The sequence below is a fragment of the Monosiga brevicollis genome, genomic scaffold (genome assembly GCF_000002865.3).
Source record: "Monosiga brevicollis MX1 MONBRscaffold_17 genomic scaffold, whole genome shotgun sequence".
Lineage (NCBI taxonomy): Eukaryota > Choanoflagellata > Craspedida > Salpingoecidae > Monosiga > Monosiga brevicollis.
The window spans coordinates 866,995-883,398 of NW_001865054.1; the positions used below are offsets into that span (position 1 = coordinate 866,995).

Consider the following 16,404-nt stretch of genomic DNA (forward strand, 5'->3'; position numbering starts at 1 on the left):
ACCCAACCCCCCCCCAAAAAAAAAAAAAAAAAAAAAAAAAAAAAAAAAAAAAAAAAAAAAAAAAAAAAAAAAAAAAAAAAAAAAAAAAAAGGAGGGAGGCCTTGATCATCTTTGCAACTATTGTGCTCATTGCGACAATCGGCTTTGTTGTCGCGGCCAGGTACGGCCAAGCTCGCATCACTCGTGAGCAACCAGGAGGGCAACTTTCTGGAGAGCAACAGCGATGCCATCAGCGACATGACCATGACCAAAGGTGCAGACAGCGCACCGTTCCTGCCCCACAGAGCGGGCCTAACTCGATCATGCCGCACACGCTAAATGTTGAATGTATTAGCGCGTCATGAGACTCATGCTGTTGTGTGGTTGTTCGCTTGAATGTACTTTTGTTTGTTTCCTTGCACCAAAAGGTGTGGGAACACTTCTTTGGACGTCGCCGGAAACATTATCGGGTGGTCATTACTCGCTTCCTGCAGACGTCTACTCGTACGTTATCAGCACGCATTGCTCTAAAGCGAGATAGGATCGATCGAGATGAGATCGATCGGGGCTCATGTCGACCTCACCCTGGCTGACTTTGCATGGTTTGCGGCAGGTTTGCGATTGTCATGTGGGAAATTGCCACGCGTAAATTGCCTTGGAGCGAGTTGACGCGCTCCTGGGATGTTGCAGCGGCCGTGGAAGAGGGGCGGCGCCCCACGGTCCCTGCTGTACCTGTCAAAGCGTTTACGGATCTCATGCAGGCGTGCTGGGATCAAGAGCCCTCAGCGCGACCCACGTTTGCGCAGGCCGAGGCGATGCTGAAGCAAATTTCTGCTGAGTCAGATGTCAACAGCCAAGAATCTTTTGAAGCCGAAGCATGAAAGATGTGTCAATCGAAGGTTTTGAATGTGGACCGCAAAGAAAAGACTACCTTTGTAATGTGTTGAGATGAGCACGAGGCATGATTGTGATAGAAGAACTTCCGTCAATTAAAAAACTAAGAGGGGCATTTACAACAACATGATGCTTCGGGCAGGGCGATTAACTAGACCTAATCAGAGTCATCGGTGCATTGTGCTAACAGGGCTGTGGCTTGTTGCTGAATGTGGGCGCAAATGCGCTGAACACCGGTGACGTAAAGGTGGCCTGGGGCACCGGTGGCGGGAGCTGAGGTGCATTGTGCCAAAGCCGCTAGCCGTTGGAGAAGCGGCGCCACGCCGGCTTTGACAAACTCGTGGGGCAGGCCTTGCAGAAGCGGTTGTATCTGGCAACTATCAAGGGGGCCGTCCAAATCCAATCCTTCGCTGATGAGGATGGCAAGAATGAGCCAGGCCCAGTTGTCAGACCGCAGAACTGCGCGAAGGCGCAGTTTGTCAGCGGCCAGAGGTTCGGTGACCCAATCACGGGGCAAGTGTTGGGCGAGCCAGGCGGCAGACGCGGGCGGGATGTCCGGTAGGACGAGGGCTAAAGTGACGGCATCGCAGCTGGGTTCTGCAAGTTCAAAGCCGTAGGAGCATAGCAGTTCCTCATTCGTTCGGTCTCCGTAGGTGTTGTAGAGGCGGCCGCCTCGGGGTACGGGTTGGGTGGTCCGAAAGCCGAGGGCCTGATCTTCAAGGACAAAGCGCAAATTTACCAGGGTGTGGGAATGGTTGAGCGCGTCAAAGATGGGGAGAAGGTAGGCGGCGTGAGAGGCAAAAGAGGCTGGCAAGGGCGGGAGCGAATCGCGCGCAAAGGCACGGGAAAGCACGAGTTGATGGGCGTGGCGAAGGGTGGTGACGGGAATCTGGTGACGCTGGGCATAGTCACTGGCATGAAGGGCAGCAAGCTGGCGAGCCAACTCGGCCTGCTGAGTGGGCAAGCTGGCGGCAAGATTTGTGCCACGCAATGCATGTACCCGCGCCTCATCCCAGTAGAGGGCGGCATCAGGAACCGCGGCAGCGGCAAGATACTGGCGCCAAAAGTCACTTTCGGGCGTCTTCTTGGAGGGTGGCTCGGGCTCGGGCTCTGGGCGAATATGTGATAGGGAGGAAAGGTGCGAGTGGCCATCGTGCTGACAATGCAATCTTTGGGCAAGGGTCAGCACGAGGCCAGCGTGTTTGCCGGCGTTTGGCAGATCAGTCCCGGGATCGGGCGTGAGCACCAAATGTAGGGGTAGTGCGAACATGAGCGTGTCTTTGGGCACATCAGCGTCAACATGGCAGTGAAACGGGGCTGCAACCAGATCGAGATGAAATGAAGCACAGGCTGTGAGAGGCTGTGTGTCGACGCTCAAGCATAGCGCGTGGGTGGGATCTGAGAGGCCTGACAAGGCAACGAGATGGGCGGCGGGTCGCTTACGATCAGCGTCGAAACGCACGGCCGGGTGCACGGTGCAGCCGACGCGTTGAGCAGCTGCGAGAAAGGTCATGGTCGGGTTGGCATGTACCTCGTTGTTGCTCGTTGATGTGGGTTCCGTCAGAGGAGGGGGCGATGGAATGAGCGGGGTCAGAGGCACGACTAGCTCAGCCATGGCGGTGGTCATGCGCTCTATCGCATCAGATGTTGGCGGTGACACGGCGGGCAGACGTTATCTGCGGAATAGACCACGTCCACGTCGCATTGACCAAACTCAAGTGACTGCATGTGCTGGTCCAGTCGGCCAATCCGCGACGAACCCTCGCGACCTCTTTGACAAAGATGATCGAGCAGCTCACGACACAGCTCTTGTGTGTGTGTGTGTGTGTGTGTGTCTGGCAATTCGTGTGCGTGTTTCCGCAATCGTTGTGGGTTTCCATAGCCAGTCGCTGGCCCGGTCATTTGTGATATTTTCTCTGCATAAACCTCCATTGAATGAAAGTTGAGTTCGACAATAACAAGAAGTATAGCTGCACTTACATCGACTTCGGATGACAATGTGTGATGCTTTTGAAGTGTATAACATGTATCACACTTGATGAAAGACGGAGTGACAGAACGAATTGCATCACCCGAGCACAACACAATCAAATGTCAGATGAAACTGTCAGACGTTCGGACGCGATTGCACAAGCCATCACACTTGTCGATTTTTTTTTTTTTTTTTTCATTTTTTTGTGCGCGTGCAGGAGTAGGGCGCGCGCCATGGTCGGCGGGAAGGGGGCTTCAATGTTTGCTACGTGGGGGCGTGGCAGTGTCGGCATGGGATGCTGGTGGCGTGTGGTGGGCTTGAAGTATGACACGCTTGAGGCTGACGGGCGATGCGGGGTTATGCTTGTAGACGTTCTCCGAGGAAATTTTCTTTGAAGCTCTTCAGCGTGGTGGACGTCAAAATGGGTGCGCGTTTTACTGTTGGGCAGCGCTGTTTCTCCATCGCCGCTTGATCTTGCCAGAGCCAGTCTTGCCTGCTATTTTCCCTTGTCTTATTTCCATGCTCCTCTTTCCCGGTGGTCTCCTCTCCTGTGAAACCTGGCCCTGCAGCTGAAATTTGTGAGTTTGATCTGTCCTTGTGCTGGAGCTCACGTGCCGAGCTCCGCGCCAGGGAGACGCGTCCCGACGAGAGGCGAGGCGGTCTCATGGCGAGCAGTATCTCGTTTCTCGCTAGTCGCCCCTGCAGTTCCCTTTTGACTCATCCTTTTTTTGGGGTGTTTAATTTTCAATCGTTCTTTCTGCAGCTCAAGAAGTGCTGCAAGGCCTGGACACGGTTGCTCAGGCCAAGCTGCGTGCCGCCTATGCAGCGGTCGACAACCACGTCAAGGTGCGCCCTGGCGCTTCGAGTTTGAGTTTCAAGTGGTCACCAAGACAAGTTTGGGTCGCGTCAACTACACAGAGACTTTCTTTCGAATTTGCTGACGCGTTTTATCCGACTGGCAGGATGGTCAAGTCGTGGGTATCGGCAGTGGCTCCACCGTGGTGTTTGCCGTGCAGCGACTGGCCCAGCGCGTTCGCGACGAAAACTTGCGGGTGATTTGCATTCCCACCTCCTTTCAGGTACAATGACCAAATCGCCATCAGATCTGCCTCGGGGCTGTGTTCCTATCGACAGTGACACCAACTCCAACTTGCGTAGGCGCGACAGCTCATTCTCGAGAACAAACTGGTTCTTGGCGACCTGAATGCCAATCCCGTCGTATGTTCCAATCGTGGTCTTTCCGGTTTTACCAGCTTGAAACGATGCGCTCCTTGACTGCGCACCTGCTCATGGCCCCTTGGCCATCTCTCCGTGACAGCTGGATGTGGCCATTGACGGCGCAGATGAAGTGTCGGCCCAGTTGGACTGCATTAAAGTATGTGGCGCCGCTCATTGCAGCTCGCCTCTGCGTGGCCGACTTCAGTAGCGTGATAGCCAGCCTCTTGCCTCATTCCAATTTTCAATTTCCTGGATGCCATGGATTGCAGGGTGGAGGCGGCTGCCTTTTGCAGGAAAAGATTGTGGCGTCCAATGCCGATCAACTGATTATTATCGCCGATTACAGCAAGATTGCAGACTACTTAGGTGGGTAAACCAGCACAACTTTGGGTCCATGCTACCATTCGAGCTGCTTTGCTGGTTTGTGGCATACTCAGCCAAGCGCCCGATTCGCGACGCCAGGATCTGTCTGGAAGAAGGGCGTGCCCTTGGAGGTCATTGCCGATTGCTACGTTCCAATCATGCGCAAGGTGTTCCAAACACGCCAGCCTGCTTTTTCTTGTTCTTGTTCTTGTGCACGAGCATGATTTGCTCATGTGTCAAAAATAGCCTGTTGCTCATGCTGCTTGTTCGAATATCTAGCTCGAGAAGATGGGCGGCAAGCCGGTGCTTCGCATGGCCAAAGCCAAAGCCGGTCCCTGCGTCACTGGTACGTTGCCATGTCGCTGAGCCCTTGCTGTCCCCCCCGCTCGGGCCTCATGACAAGGCGTTGTGGCTTTGTGGCTGTGTGACAGACAACGGCAATTTCATCGTTGACTGCGACTTTGGCGTCATGCAAGAGCCCGCCAAGCTCGAGCAGGTGCGCGCGCAAAACTTAATGACCTCCTCCAATCTTGCATCAATGCTGGTGTCCGACCTGACTGAAGAATCGTGCTCAACCTGGTGCCGCAATCCTAGCAACTCTTGAGCATTCCCGGCTTGGTTGAGACCGGTTTCTTTTTGCAAATGGCCGTCAAGGCTTACTTTGGCATGCAGGACGGCAGTGTCAAGACGCTCGATGCACCTGCACGTAAGTGGACGTATCCACCTCGCCAAAGCCTGTGTGCGGTCCCGCTCAAAGAATGCCTCACAATCCATTCTTGTGCTCGACGGGCCGCCGCGTATTTGACACTAGGGCAATAAGAGCACCTTGGCACGGGGTTGTTCTCGTGATCATTATGACTAGCTGGCTTGGCATGGGGTTGCGAGGACCTTGGCAAATCGAGAGCCATTTCGTGAAGGAGACCCATCCATGGAAGCATGCTGTGTTCACTTGATCATGTAAAAGGAAGAAGAGGCTCATTTTCTGTACTTTCTCAACACAAACACATTGATGACATGGATGTCACTTGCCCAAAATCACAACCGCACCTCACTCATTGGGCCGAAGAAAAAAAAAAAAAAAAATTTATGGCAACGCCAAAGCTCGCGTTTCGGACAAAAGTCGGGATGAAGGCATGGTTTTGACACCTCGCGTTCACGCCTCTGCGTCATCATTAAGACCCCGAGCAAACCGTTGTCCACAAAAGGCGCTCCACACGTGGACGCTCTGCGGTCAAGGCGGCAGTATGATAACACCATCAGTGGGGACATTTATAATTCTTTTCCACGCGCAATTTTTGCTGAAAGCATTTATAACGTACATAGATAAAGTCGTTGGCAGATTCATAGGATAGCACGGGGTTGAGTGCCTTGCGGCGCTGGCGTGGGCGAAGCGCGTATCTAAAAGTGTTTAACGATCAAGGCGTAAGAGACACAGCCCTATTGAGCGTGCTGCCACGGACAAAAAGGTCAAGACCAGGACAAAACTGACCGGCCAGTTTCCGTCGCAGCCAGCGGCAGTTCGTCGTCGTCGTCTGGTGTGCAGGTGAGCAGGTGAGCAACCACGCAACACAAGAATGAGAGCGAGGGGCACACTGAAAGAAAGTGTCGTATCTGCTTACCCGAGACCTCTTCACTGCCCCAATCACTTTCGTCACTGCCATCCTCATCGGCATCGCCTTCGTCGTCACTGTCGTCATCATCAAATTCTCCTTCGTCATCACTGTAAAACTGAAACGTGGGGTCGGCCGCCTCGCCTTCATCGTCTTCAATTGAGGCCGTGGGTGGGGACACGGCCGCAGGCCCAAAAGTTGAGGGTGCGACCACATTGGCGAGGGCCGCTTGTACGCTTTGCAGGATAGCATCATTCTGGGACTTGACAAGGCCCAGCAGGCGCTGGCTTTCGTGTGCTGGATCACGATAGTAGATGGCCGTGAAAAACAGGATGCCCAAGTCGATCATCATGACCAGCTGGCGAGAGAAGAAATAAAACAAACGATGGCAGCATGCAGTTATAACGTAAGAAAAGCAGCACAATCCTATCCCATCACCGACTCGAGGAACCTGCAACGATCAAACCTTGCGCATAGTCCAGCAGGCGTTGAGGTAATCTTGCTGTAATTGAGGATGCACCTGCTGATCAAAGTCGATCGTTCCGTCCGCGTTCATGTACACGTACTGGTTGAGGTAGCGCTCGGCGATAATCTCGGCGCCAAGAACAACAAACATCCAAAATCTGCGCCCATAGCCAGTATGTGTGTGTGTGTGTGTGTGTGTGAAGCAGTCGGTATGAATTTTGGTCCTCAAGGCAGGCATGTACAGGGGCCCAGACCGCATCGGAGCAATAGGTACCAACCGAGCCGAGTGCACACGGGTTGGGGTGGTAATGATGTAGGTAATTAGCGATGCAAGAAGGAAAAAGCCCATGGCCATCAACCACTGCAGGTTGCTGCCAGTCCACTGCAGCATGCGAAGAATAAAGCCCAGAGCCTCGCGCTGCTCCCGCATGTTCCTTGTCAGCACCTCCAAATCTGCATTGGCCTACCGCAAGCGATCCAGACCGGGGAATAAGCGAGGGCTGCGCCGTGACAGGGCCCACCATCTTGAGCCGCGTTGCAAGAGGGCATTTTTTCCAGGCTTTACCTCAGTGACGGCCGATGCCACTGAATGGCTCACGTCCATCAACTTTTGCTGGTTGGAGAGTGCCACTTGCTGATCCTCCAGGAGCTTCTCGTTGTGTTGGAGCGACTGCGACAGCTTGCCATCAAGCTGTTGCGTAGACTCGTCCAACTGCTGCCGGAGATACTCTTGATTGTTGAGGATGTGTTGCTGTGATGTCTGAATGCTCGTCGTCAGCTCTGATGTCAGCACTTGCATCCGATCGTGTTCTATGACCGCCACCCAGAGATGAGTTTTGGGACGCGGGGGCGAAAAACACGGTCTCCATCGGAAGGCGAGGCACATTGGCTTGCTGTGGTCGCACCTTTTTGGATGACTTCGAGTTGCATGGCACTGGAATTGGCTGCATCAATGAGATTGGTGACAGATTGCTCGACCATGAGGCGTTGGTAGACATTGGCTTCTTGTTGACACAGGTCGTCAACGCGTTCCTACGTGGGGAGCCCACTTTTGGTAAGTGCGGATACACGATTTGAAGCGGCAAGAATGCTTGCATTTTTTTATTCAAGACGACGAACCACAAAGCCCGTAACGAGATCGGTATATGCTGTGGGTAGGTGGAGCGACAAGGCAAGAAATAATGAGAGGGATGTGGGAGGAAAGCCCTTTGGCTTGTCCGTGCGCGGGGCAGGTTGAACCAACCGTAATGGGGCAGCTGCTTGATGCAGGCAGACATGGGCATATCGTTGGTGCAGGGATACTCTTCGCGGTGATTGTGACGGGCATAGCAATTCATCAAATGAAAGGCCACCTGTCAACATGAGACGTGGTGAGAGGCGTTTGTATGCTCAAGGCGACGCAGCAGGGCCATCGTCGAACAGGTTGGACTCACTCGGGTCTTGAGCTCTTCGTCCAAGTCATGGCAAGCCGCACCGCTGTCGTGCAAGCGCAGCAGCACTGTGTGGATGCACGACTGCAGGGGTGAGCTGGTGACGACACCCTGTGATTGGTCGTTAGGCCATCAGTGTGAGCATGGGTCAAGTGCCGGATTCTATGCATGTCACTGAAGAGCAAGGGGTAGACAGCAAGGTGCGAGGCGTGGCGTACAAGAGCAGTCATGGCCTTTTGAACCCAGGCCTCGGGGTCTTCCGTGGGGATGAGGCCATGGTTGGCCACGGCAAAAGTCAGGCTCAGCGCCAGCAGCACGCTGATCCGCATCCACCCCGCCATCTCGACGGAATTCTGTTGAAATGAGGGTGTTAAGGTCAAAGTGTGAGCACCCGCAGCCGCCGTCAGTCGATGGGCCCTGCACGCACAGCAATGCAGAGCTCTCCCTCCCAGCAAAAGGTGCGATGGTTCTCACAAGAAGTCGTCGTAAAAACCGAAAAGCGAATCCAAAAAAAAAGAATAGAACGGGCAAGAGATTTTGAAATTGGGCGGGAAGTAAAGTTTATAGATGTGACATACATTACACTTTATGATGTCTTTTGTTGTTGAAGGGAGATGAAAGAATGGCTGGATCAATTATGTTCATGCCGATTCGGATGATGAAGGAGTGGCCTGAAAGGTGGGGGCCGCGGGGGGAAAGAGGGGTCGTGGCATCGGCGGAATAATGGATGGGGAGGTAGAGTCAGCAGACCGCTTGGGAATAACGGAACAACTTTACTCTTGACGCGTGTTCTTGCGGCGCTGGACCAGATACTCGGGGGTCGTGGATTGGGACAGACGAGTCATGAGGATGTCGTCCAGCATGTCGAGGTCCTTCAGCGTGATCATGCTCTCACTGATGAGAGAGCGGATGGAGTGAGGCAGGAGGCATGCTCAATGAGATGGAAGGCACAATGAAGCAAGGATGGCACCGAGCAGGTGAGCACAGACGATGGACAAGGGGGCCTACCGCTGCTCGATTTGTCGCTCCACCACCGATTGACGCCTGGCAACTTGCTGTGATATGGGTATCCACGAGGCCGTGACAAACGAAGGGGTGCGGGAGGAGAAGAAAGCAGCCGTGGCGATGGTGAGGAGAGACTGCGCCACAGGGTTGCATTGGTACCCAGCTAGTGCCTCAGCCTTCACGAGAGAGGGGTCTGCAGACGCACCATTTCATACACGGCACGGGCGCGGTGCTGGCCGAGAGCGCGATGCTCGGCCTTGACCTCCTTGCGAACGTCTGCCAGCTTGCGCCTGCGAGGCACCGAGAACAAAAGACGGGAAGTGAGGCTTAACACCCGTACCAAGGAGAAAGCGGCGACCAGCTCGTCCCGAACGTACATCAATTCCTGTTTGCGGGCCTTGATGGCTGAGGTGGCCTCGGAGGACCGACGGCTGCCTGCAGCTTGCTGGGCCTGCTGATGCTTCAGTTGCTGGGCCAATTTCTGCTGCTTCTTCTCCTCGCGGGTCGGCATACCGTGGCGCTTGATGTAGTCGACCCGGACCTCATGCATGCCCTCGAGCCACTCACGACGGCGCTTGGAAAACGTGTCCTCGGGGCGGTGATAGCTCTTGTTCCATGCAGCCTTACCACGTCGAGCCTCCAGCACCACCGCACTCGCACCACCCAATGGCCGCAATGCTACCGACGCGGCCATGGCCTGCCCACCGCGCGCTGCCACTGTTCGCAACATGATTCCCAATGTGTCTGAGGAGCAAGAAATACGAGCGTGTGTGTGTGTGTGTGTGTGTGGCACCTCTCATGGGAGGTTGTGATAGTGTAATATGTGACACGCTTTAAACTGCATTTGGATCAGCAACTTTCAACTTTAAAGGGGTTGTCATCTTTTCTGAAAGTTGAATGGTACGGTGTTGTGTGTGTTCTCTGTGTGTGTTGAGGCACACACGTGTTTGAAGGGTCCACGAGCTTGTAGCGTTCCTTCTGTCGGCATTTGCGCCACGAGTTGCGACGCTTGCCCGTCGCTCTCTCTCTCTCTCGCTTTCGCTTTCGCTTTCGTTCCGGTCGCTCGCTCGCGCGTGCTTGCTGGCTTTTTTTGGGGGGATTTCTTGTTGAGCAGGGGGCATTAAGCTCCCGCTGCTGCTGCCGCTGTTGCTGCTGCTGTTGTTTTGGAGGTATATCTCCTTGAACAACAGTCTCGACACCTTTTTTTCAGAGTGCCAAAGACGCCGCGCGTTGGTGACACTCGTCGAGGACCGTCGCTACTCTGACCAACATTAGCACCGGAAACATGAAGCCCGGCAGTAAGTGGGCGCTTTATTCGCGCGCGTGCTTAGACCGAGACTCTACACCGCCGCGTTTTTTTGGGGGGGTTGTCTGGTTCGTGTGCTCAAAGAGAGAGACCTCATGGCACCGCGTCGCACAGAGAGCAAGAGCAAGCGCGTGAGCTTGAAGGACAAGTACAAGATTCAAAAGAAGGTGAAGGAGCATAACCGCAAGCAAAAGCGCGATGCCCGCCGTGCCGGCAACAAGCCCAAGTCGCTGAAGAAGGATCCAGGCGTGCCAAAGATGCATCCGATGCGTGGTGAAATTCTTGATCAAATCCAAGCGGCCAAGGCCAATGCCGAGCAGGAAAAGATTGACCGCCGTGAGCGCAATCGCCTCAAGCAACAGTATGCCCCCAAGAAGCTTAGTGCCCTCGAAGAGCTGCAGGTGGGTCCATTGGCACCCCTCTCCCAACCCAACCCAAAAGCTGCTCGCCGGAGCCTTTGTGCTCGTCATTTTGGGTCTGATGCATGCGCTTGTGTTTGCTATGCTGGCTTCATGCAACAGCGATCTGCCGAGCAGCGTGGCCGCAGCTACGAGCGTCGGGAGCGTGTAGAGGGTCAGGCCACGCCGGGAGCGAACGACCATCTCCTGAGTGACACCTCGCGTCGTGCCTACTACAAGGAGTTTGCTCGCGTCGTCGAGGCTGCCGATGTCATTTTTGAGGTGCTCGACGCCCGCGATCCCATGGGCAGCCGCTCGCAGTTGGTGGAAGATGAGGTGCGCAAGCATCCCACCAAGCGCCTCGTGCTCGTCCTCAACAAAATCGATCTCGTGCCACGCGACGTGGTGGAGAACTGGCTCAAGCTTCTTCGTCAAGAGTACCCCACCGTGGCCTTCAAGGCCAGTCGCCAGCAGCAACGCGACAACATGCAACAGGAGCGCTCAGCTGTTCTTCAGGCACATGGAGGTGCTGGAGCCCAGGGTGCCAGCATCCTCATGAAGCTGCTTGGCAACTACTGCCGTAACAAAAACATCAAAACAGCCATTCGCGTCGGCATTGTTGGTGCGTGGCGCGCCCCGTCAACTCTCGTGGCCCTTCTCGCATCAGGACCCGCCCGTGTCCTTTTGACATCTCTTGGCATGTGTATCTTGAATGAAAGAAGCCCCACTGCGGCTCACTTGATCTCCGAAATCTGTCTGAATCGTCGCAGGCTATCCCAATGTGGGCAAGAGCTCCCTCATCAACTCCCTGAAGCGCAGCCGGGTTTGCGGTGTCGGCGCCCGCCCGGGCTTTACCAAGACCTTGCAAGAGGTCGCTCTTGACAAGCGCGTCAAGCTCATCGACTCGCCGGGTATGTTCCTGCTGACTTGCCTCTGTGGACCCGTGCTTCCCAGCACAACAGATACTGTGCATCTTCTTCCCGGTTTCTCATGCGACGCGTGGCGCCACAGGCATCGTCTTCTCGTCCAAGTCGGACCCAGCATCCTTGGTGCTGCGTCATGCTGTGCGCAGTGACAACATTGAGGACCCCACGGGCATTGTGGAGGCCATGTTGGCCCGTTGCGACCTGGCCGCCATTATGCAGCATTACGCCGTGCCTGCCTTTGCCAGCACCACCGAGTTTTTGCAACACATTTGCCGTCGCTTTGGCAAGTTGAAAAAGCATGGCGCCCCAGACATCTCTGCTGCTGCGCAGATTGTTATCAAGGACTTTAACGAAGGCAACGTCTCCTTCTACATGCTACCACCTGAGCAAGTTACCGAGCAGAGTCAAGCGACAACCAAGATTGTCGCGGAATGGAGCGCTGCCTTTGACTTGGCTGGCATTGAAGAGGACCAAGTCCAGGTGCTGCAGTCGATGGATGCTCAGCCAACTAAGAGCGGTGTTTTTGCGCTCCGTTCGGCACCCTTTGCCATGCCTCAGGATGACATTCCCGAGGATGATGAGGAAGAGGATGAGCTGGAAGACGAAGAGATGGGCGGTGTAGCAGAGGGACCGCGCTTCGGAACCCGCACGACTCGCAAGGTATGTCTGTGGCACTCGCAGGATGCATTTGCGGGCTGCTGCTTTTTTTTATTTTTTTTTATTTTTATTTTATTTTTTTTGAGCCTCTATCGGATGGGCTTCACTCACCGGCACGAACCTTTTGTTTGCTCACTCGTTTTTCAGGCGGCAGTTGCAGCCGATGCCGAGGCTATGGAGAGTGACGACGACGAGGACGTTGTTGATGATGAAGATGATGAAGAGGACGAGGACGGCGCTGGGTACGTTGCCAAGCATGCCTTTGGTCTTCCCTTTCTTTTCATGCATCGTCTCGACCGGCTCTCACCTCTCCGTTGCCCCTTTCCTCCCACTTCCATTCCTGCAGTGATGATGCGTTTGACTTTTCGACCGACTTTATGGCGTAAAGATGCGGCCCTTTGTCTCGTGTGCGTCTGTGTGCAAGTGTTTTTAAATCGGATGGATTTGCTGTCCTTTTGCCTCGTCAAATTCCTTTCGTCATGACAATGCCGACAGAATCCCCGGCACGTCTGGCTATGAGATGCGTGCGTCTAGAACGAGGCCTTCGTATTCGTCCTCGTCCAAATCCAAGTCTTCTAATGTTTGGTCATCTATTCAATCAAAGAAAAGAAGAATAGAGAGAGGGAGAGACAAAAAGGCCCAAACTCATGAGTGACAGCGTCCAGAGATGCCACATGATCAAGACCATTGAAATGTGTTTCGCTTGAACAGCTTGCCGAAGGGTTAAAAGCCTGTCAGCAACCTTTCACCAAGCTAGAATGAGCTCACCTTCGATTGGATCTTCCATGATGAGGCGAATCGAATCGGGTTCCAATTGACATGCTTCGGCAAAGTTGATGCGCAAACGACCCAGCGGTGTTGTCTGTCGATGCAAGAAAGGAGCCATCAACAATGGTGTCATGCGAACACACCGAAGCAACGAGCGTACAATCACCACGCCGAGGCCACGAACCGCCGTGATGCGAAAAGAATGGTTGTGACCTTTGGCTTGAACGCGCACAAGGTATAGCTTTTGGGAGGGGTCGGGGCGGGGGGTGGTCGAAGAGCCCGCAACTGCCCCGGGCTCAGTTCTTAAGCTGGCTGGAATTGTATCGTCAATGTCAATGACTGAAGCAGACACCATGGGGATGTGCCAGTCAAAGGGGTGGGTTTGAGTGATCGCCAATCAGCACGGCTGTTGCAGGCAAACCGGGATCAAGCATCCAAAAGGCACGGGTCGGTATCATACCAATGCGTCGGCGGGATAGGGTCAAACCAGCCTCGCGCGGCGTATAAAGGGGGTGAATTTTTCGATTTTCAAACTTCATGATGAGACCGCGCAGATCCATGTCCAGCCGATGCGCCAAGTCTGCAAGAGGAGCGCCATCGATGTGGGAGCAAGAAGTGCGCGATGTGAAGCAGCGGGCAGCGACGGACAGCATGAGGGAGGGAGCATGGGGCTGGGACCAGTCCTTACCTGCGAGGGTGCGCTTCAGAGGCTCATCCTGGAGAAGGGCGAGCAAAAGGGGGAAGCATAGTTTATGAATGGATGCTGTCGGCACTACGGTAAGGCGCGAGGCACGGGCGGCAAACGGGGGGCGGTGGCGAGAACGGACCGAGGGAACCTTGATAACATAGGACTGGTTGGTATCAGCACGAATGAATTGAATGTCTACCTCTGGGCCCAAGGCATCTATCGATACGGGGCGGTGCGATCGTGCAGCGGGCCGTGTGTGAGGGATGCCCTCTCTGTGGAGGAATGAGCCTGGCGCACCGCGTCATGTTGAGCGCACCAGTCTGTGTTTCGGGATCTTCCGTCTCAAGATCTACGACGGCGGGCGCCGCAGGGCGATAAAGACGGTGGTGCTGCAACTGCTGTCGCTGGGCGCGAAGATGTTGCCGTACCAAGGAAATGTGATATTGTTGCTGGTATGAGGCCGGCTCAAGCATTTCGTCGTCGTCATCCAATGTGAGGTCGGCAGGCTTGGTCGATGCTGTCGAGGGCTTATTGCTGCTCGCCGAGGCTGTCTGAGATGGGCCCTGAGTCTCGTGCGGCTTTGCATCTGACACCATGGTGGATGCTACCTCTTTGACCGCTTCAGCAGGAGCAGGGTCAGAAGCAGGACCAGATGCAGCAGGTGGCTCGGGCTTGGGCGGATCTTCTACATTAACGGTAAAGCCGCTCGGACGGCCAAAGTTGAGGTCGTCATCCTTTTTACTCGTGTGATAGAACAAGTCGTTAAAAGCGCGGCGTCGCCGCTTTGGAGCTGGCTGCCCCGTTTTTGTGTCCTTTGTGTCCTTTGAAGCCATGACTCACCGGCGGGCGCGCCTCGATCGCCCACCTCGCGGACCGGCGGAGAGCACTCCAGATCAAGAGCAGACGGGTAGAAGCAGGCGGAGGAGAAAATGGCAATGCTCACTCCTTTCGTACCCTAAGTGCTGACATTGATGATGTGGCTTGCAAGCCACGTCGAACGCGGCAGGCGAGAGGAAAGAGCATCAAAAGCTATAGAAGATGCAGATGAGAACTAGAAGGAAATGAGAGTTTATGTGGATAATATAAGACTTTGAGTAGAAACAACCCGTTCAAGGCTTGTCAAGGGGGCGTTTCTGACAGGGAGAGAGAGAGAGAGAGAGAAAGAGGAATTGGTCTGGGAAAGAGAAAGGAAGGAGACAGAGAAGAGAGAAACAAACAGTGAGGACAGAGAGACAGAGACAGAGACAGAGACAGAGACAGAGACAGAGACAGAGACAGAGACAGAGACAAGAGGCAGAGAGGTGTGTGTGTTCGGGGTGGGTGGGTGTCATTTGACGTGCATCTTGGCTCTGTTTTGTGCCGGCGCTTTTCGCGCTTGCTCGCTCGCTGAATTTCTGCTCTTGAGTTCTGGATGGGCTTTTCGGCTGGTGTTGGCCGTCGCGTGGGTGACTTGCGCTTGGTAGTCGGGCCGCAGCTGTTGTCGAGTGGGCCTTGGGTCCATCTCCCGTGCCGCCTGCCTTGGTCCACCAGGTGTCTTCGACCAGCGAACGCTCCTCGATTCGATTGGGTTGGTTCGAGCTCCTTGATGTCACCGACTTCCCCTCGTGTGCCTGCCTGACTCCTGGTTTTCTGCTGTGCGCGCGCCCTCCGACCCTATCTCTTTGCCCTGGCGTTCTTCTAGACCTCAGATCCGTGCGTGCAGACCACGCCGTAGAGCAGCGCGCCGCCTCTCGCCCATGAGCAGGGCGCCATGGCAGCTTCAGGGCGACGCCATCGGCCCACGATTGACCTTGGCCAGCGAACTTCTTCGCAAGATGTACGCTTCAAGACGGCTTCCCTCGACATAGACATACCCGGTGCGTTCCCCGAGCAGTCCTCGTTTTGCCCGAGCCACCGCTCTTTGCCGTGTTTGTATAATCGCCTCCGTGCGCTCGCCTGCTCACCGCTGCGCATCGTATCTTGGTAGAGGTGCGCCTTTGCACATTTCCGAGTCGGGCTCTGCCTGCTTTTGTGCCACGCTCGTGTCGAAGCTGTCACCCAGCGCATGAAGTTATCCACACACTCACCGTTTGATCATTGGCTCTATTTCTCATAGTATCCCGAGCCCCCGTCCCTTTTCACATCTATCGGCAGTCCCGTTCCAAGGTATCGGCCATTGAGCGGTTCTCCCCACTACAGGCGCATTTTTGTGTATTTTGCGTATCTTTTTCCCACGAGTGCGCACCAATATCTGATACCCCTTTCATCGCTTCTCCTGCTTCCGGGCCTGCTTGTCGTGACAGCCCGCTGCCCGAGCCCGATGTATTTATCACCCCTCAGCAGCCCGACGAACATGGCATTTATCGTACGTCCCAGGGTGCCCACATTGGTTGAGTTTTTATTTTTAATGATTGATTTGATTGACCAACACTCGCAAGGCTTGGGGTGGCCTGGCCAAGAAGCACTCGCTCCTCTCGTCTCCGTCCTCTTACATGATCATAACTTCATAACCATGACCTGGCATATTTGCTCTTCCCTAGCATTACACCGTGCTGCCCGCAACAATGATATTCAGCTTGTTCAGCAATGCCTTGATCAGAATGCCGACATATCTGTAACTGTCCCGTACGTCCCGAAAGCGTCACTCGTCTTCTGACGTGCAATTTCTCTCTCTGTCGCTTTTGACCTGGCTTGGGCTAGCAGCCACATCTAACCTGCTCGCTGTGTCCACCTCGACCAGGTCGGG

The 16,404-nt window shown here is 54.7% G+C and overlaps 7 protein-coding genes across 7 annotated transcripts in view; 3 read left to right on the top strand and 4 right to left on the bottom strand.

Annotated features, from left to right (window-relative positions):
* The window catches only part of MONBRDRAFT_27170 (uncharacterized protein), a gene marked incomplete at both ends in the record, with an annotated part of 4,867 nt that extends 4,007 nt beyond the window's left edge, over positions 1-860 (top strand). The window contains 3 exons of the mRNA XM_001747488.1: positions 161-253; positions 408-483; positions 593-860. Coding sequence (XP_001747540.1) covers positions 161-253; positions 408-483; positions 593-860 — 437 coding nt within the window. The remainder of the gene's footprint in view (positions 1-160; positions 254-407; positions 484-592) is intronic.
* A 170-nt stretch (positions 861-1,030) lies between these two features.
* On the bottom strand, positions 1,031-2,488 carry MONBRDRAFT_37907 (uncharacterized protein; the record flags this gene model as incomplete). The annotated part of the gene is made up of 1 exon (XM_001747587.1): positions 1,031-2,488. One exon carries the CDS (start codon positions 2,486-2,488, stop codon positions 1,031-1,033), a length of 1,458 nt encoding a protein of 485 aa, XP_001747639.1.
* Positions 2,489-3,194: 706 nt separating this feature from the next.
* MONBRDRAFT_37908 (uncharacterized protein) lies at positions 3,195-5,340 on the top strand (the record flags this gene model as incomplete). The annotated part of the gene is made up of 12 exons (XM_001747489.1): positions 3,195-3,270; positions 3,415-3,423; positions 3,609-3,691; positions 3,808-3,924; positions 4,004-4,063; positions 4,164-4,220; positions 4,333-4,429; positions 4,526-4,593; positions 4,706-4,772; positions 4,858-4,922; positions 5,021-5,132; positions 5,238-5,340. 12 exons carry the CDS (start codon positions 3,195-3,197, stop codon positions 5,243-5,245), a joined length of 819 nt encoding a protein of 272 aa, XP_001747541.1. The 3' UTR covers positions 5,246-5,340.
* A 553-nt stretch (positions 5,341-5,893) lies between these two features.
* MONBRDRAFT_9888 (uncharacterized protein) lies at positions 5,894-8,272 on the bottom strand (the record flags this gene model as incomplete). Its single annotated transcript, XM_001747588.1, has 6 exons — positions 5,894-6,394; positions 6,503-6,628; positions 7,067-7,311; positions 7,407-7,533; positions 7,935-8,042; positions 8,150-8,272. The coding sequence occupies 6 exons, from the start codon at positions 8,270-8,272 to the stop codon at positions 5,894-5,896; spliced, it is 1,230 nt and encodes a 409-aa protein (XP_001747640.1).
* Positions 8,273-8,704: 432 nt separating this feature from the next.
* Positions 8,705-9,630, bottom strand: MONBRDRAFT_9889 (uncharacterized protein; the record flags this gene model as incomplete). Its single annotated transcript, XM_001747589.1, has 3 exons — positions 8,705-8,825; positions 8,940-9,070; positions 9,142-9,630. The coding sequence occupies 3 exons, from the start codon at positions 9,628-9,630 to the stop codon at positions 8,705-8,707; spliced, it is 741 nt and encodes a 246-aa protein (XP_001747641.1).
* Positions 9,631-10,337: 707 nt separating this feature from the next.
* On the top strand, positions 10,338-12,609 carry MONBRDRAFT_27175 (uncharacterized protein; the record flags this gene model as incomplete). The annotated part of the gene is made up of 6 exons (XM_001747490.1): positions 10,338-10,643; positions 10,764-11,262; positions 11,411-11,551; positions 11,652-12,226; positions 12,371-12,465; positions 12,570-12,609. 6 exons carry the CDS (start codon positions 10,338-10,340, stop codon positions 12,607-12,609), a joined length of 1,656 nt encoding a protein of 551 aa, XP_001747542.1.
* Positions 12,610-12,968: 359 nt separating this feature from the next.
* Positions 12,969-14,512, bottom strand: MONBRDRAFT_9891 (uncharacterized protein; the record flags this gene model as incomplete). Its single annotated transcript, XM_001747590.1, has 3 exons — positions 12,969-13,330; positions 13,452-13,571; positions 13,879-14,512. 3 exons carry the CDS (start codon positions 14,510-14,512, stop codon positions 12,969-12,971), a joined length of 1,116 nt encoding a protein of 371 aa, XP_001747642.1.
* Positions 14,513-16,404: the final 1,892 nt, after the last annotated feature.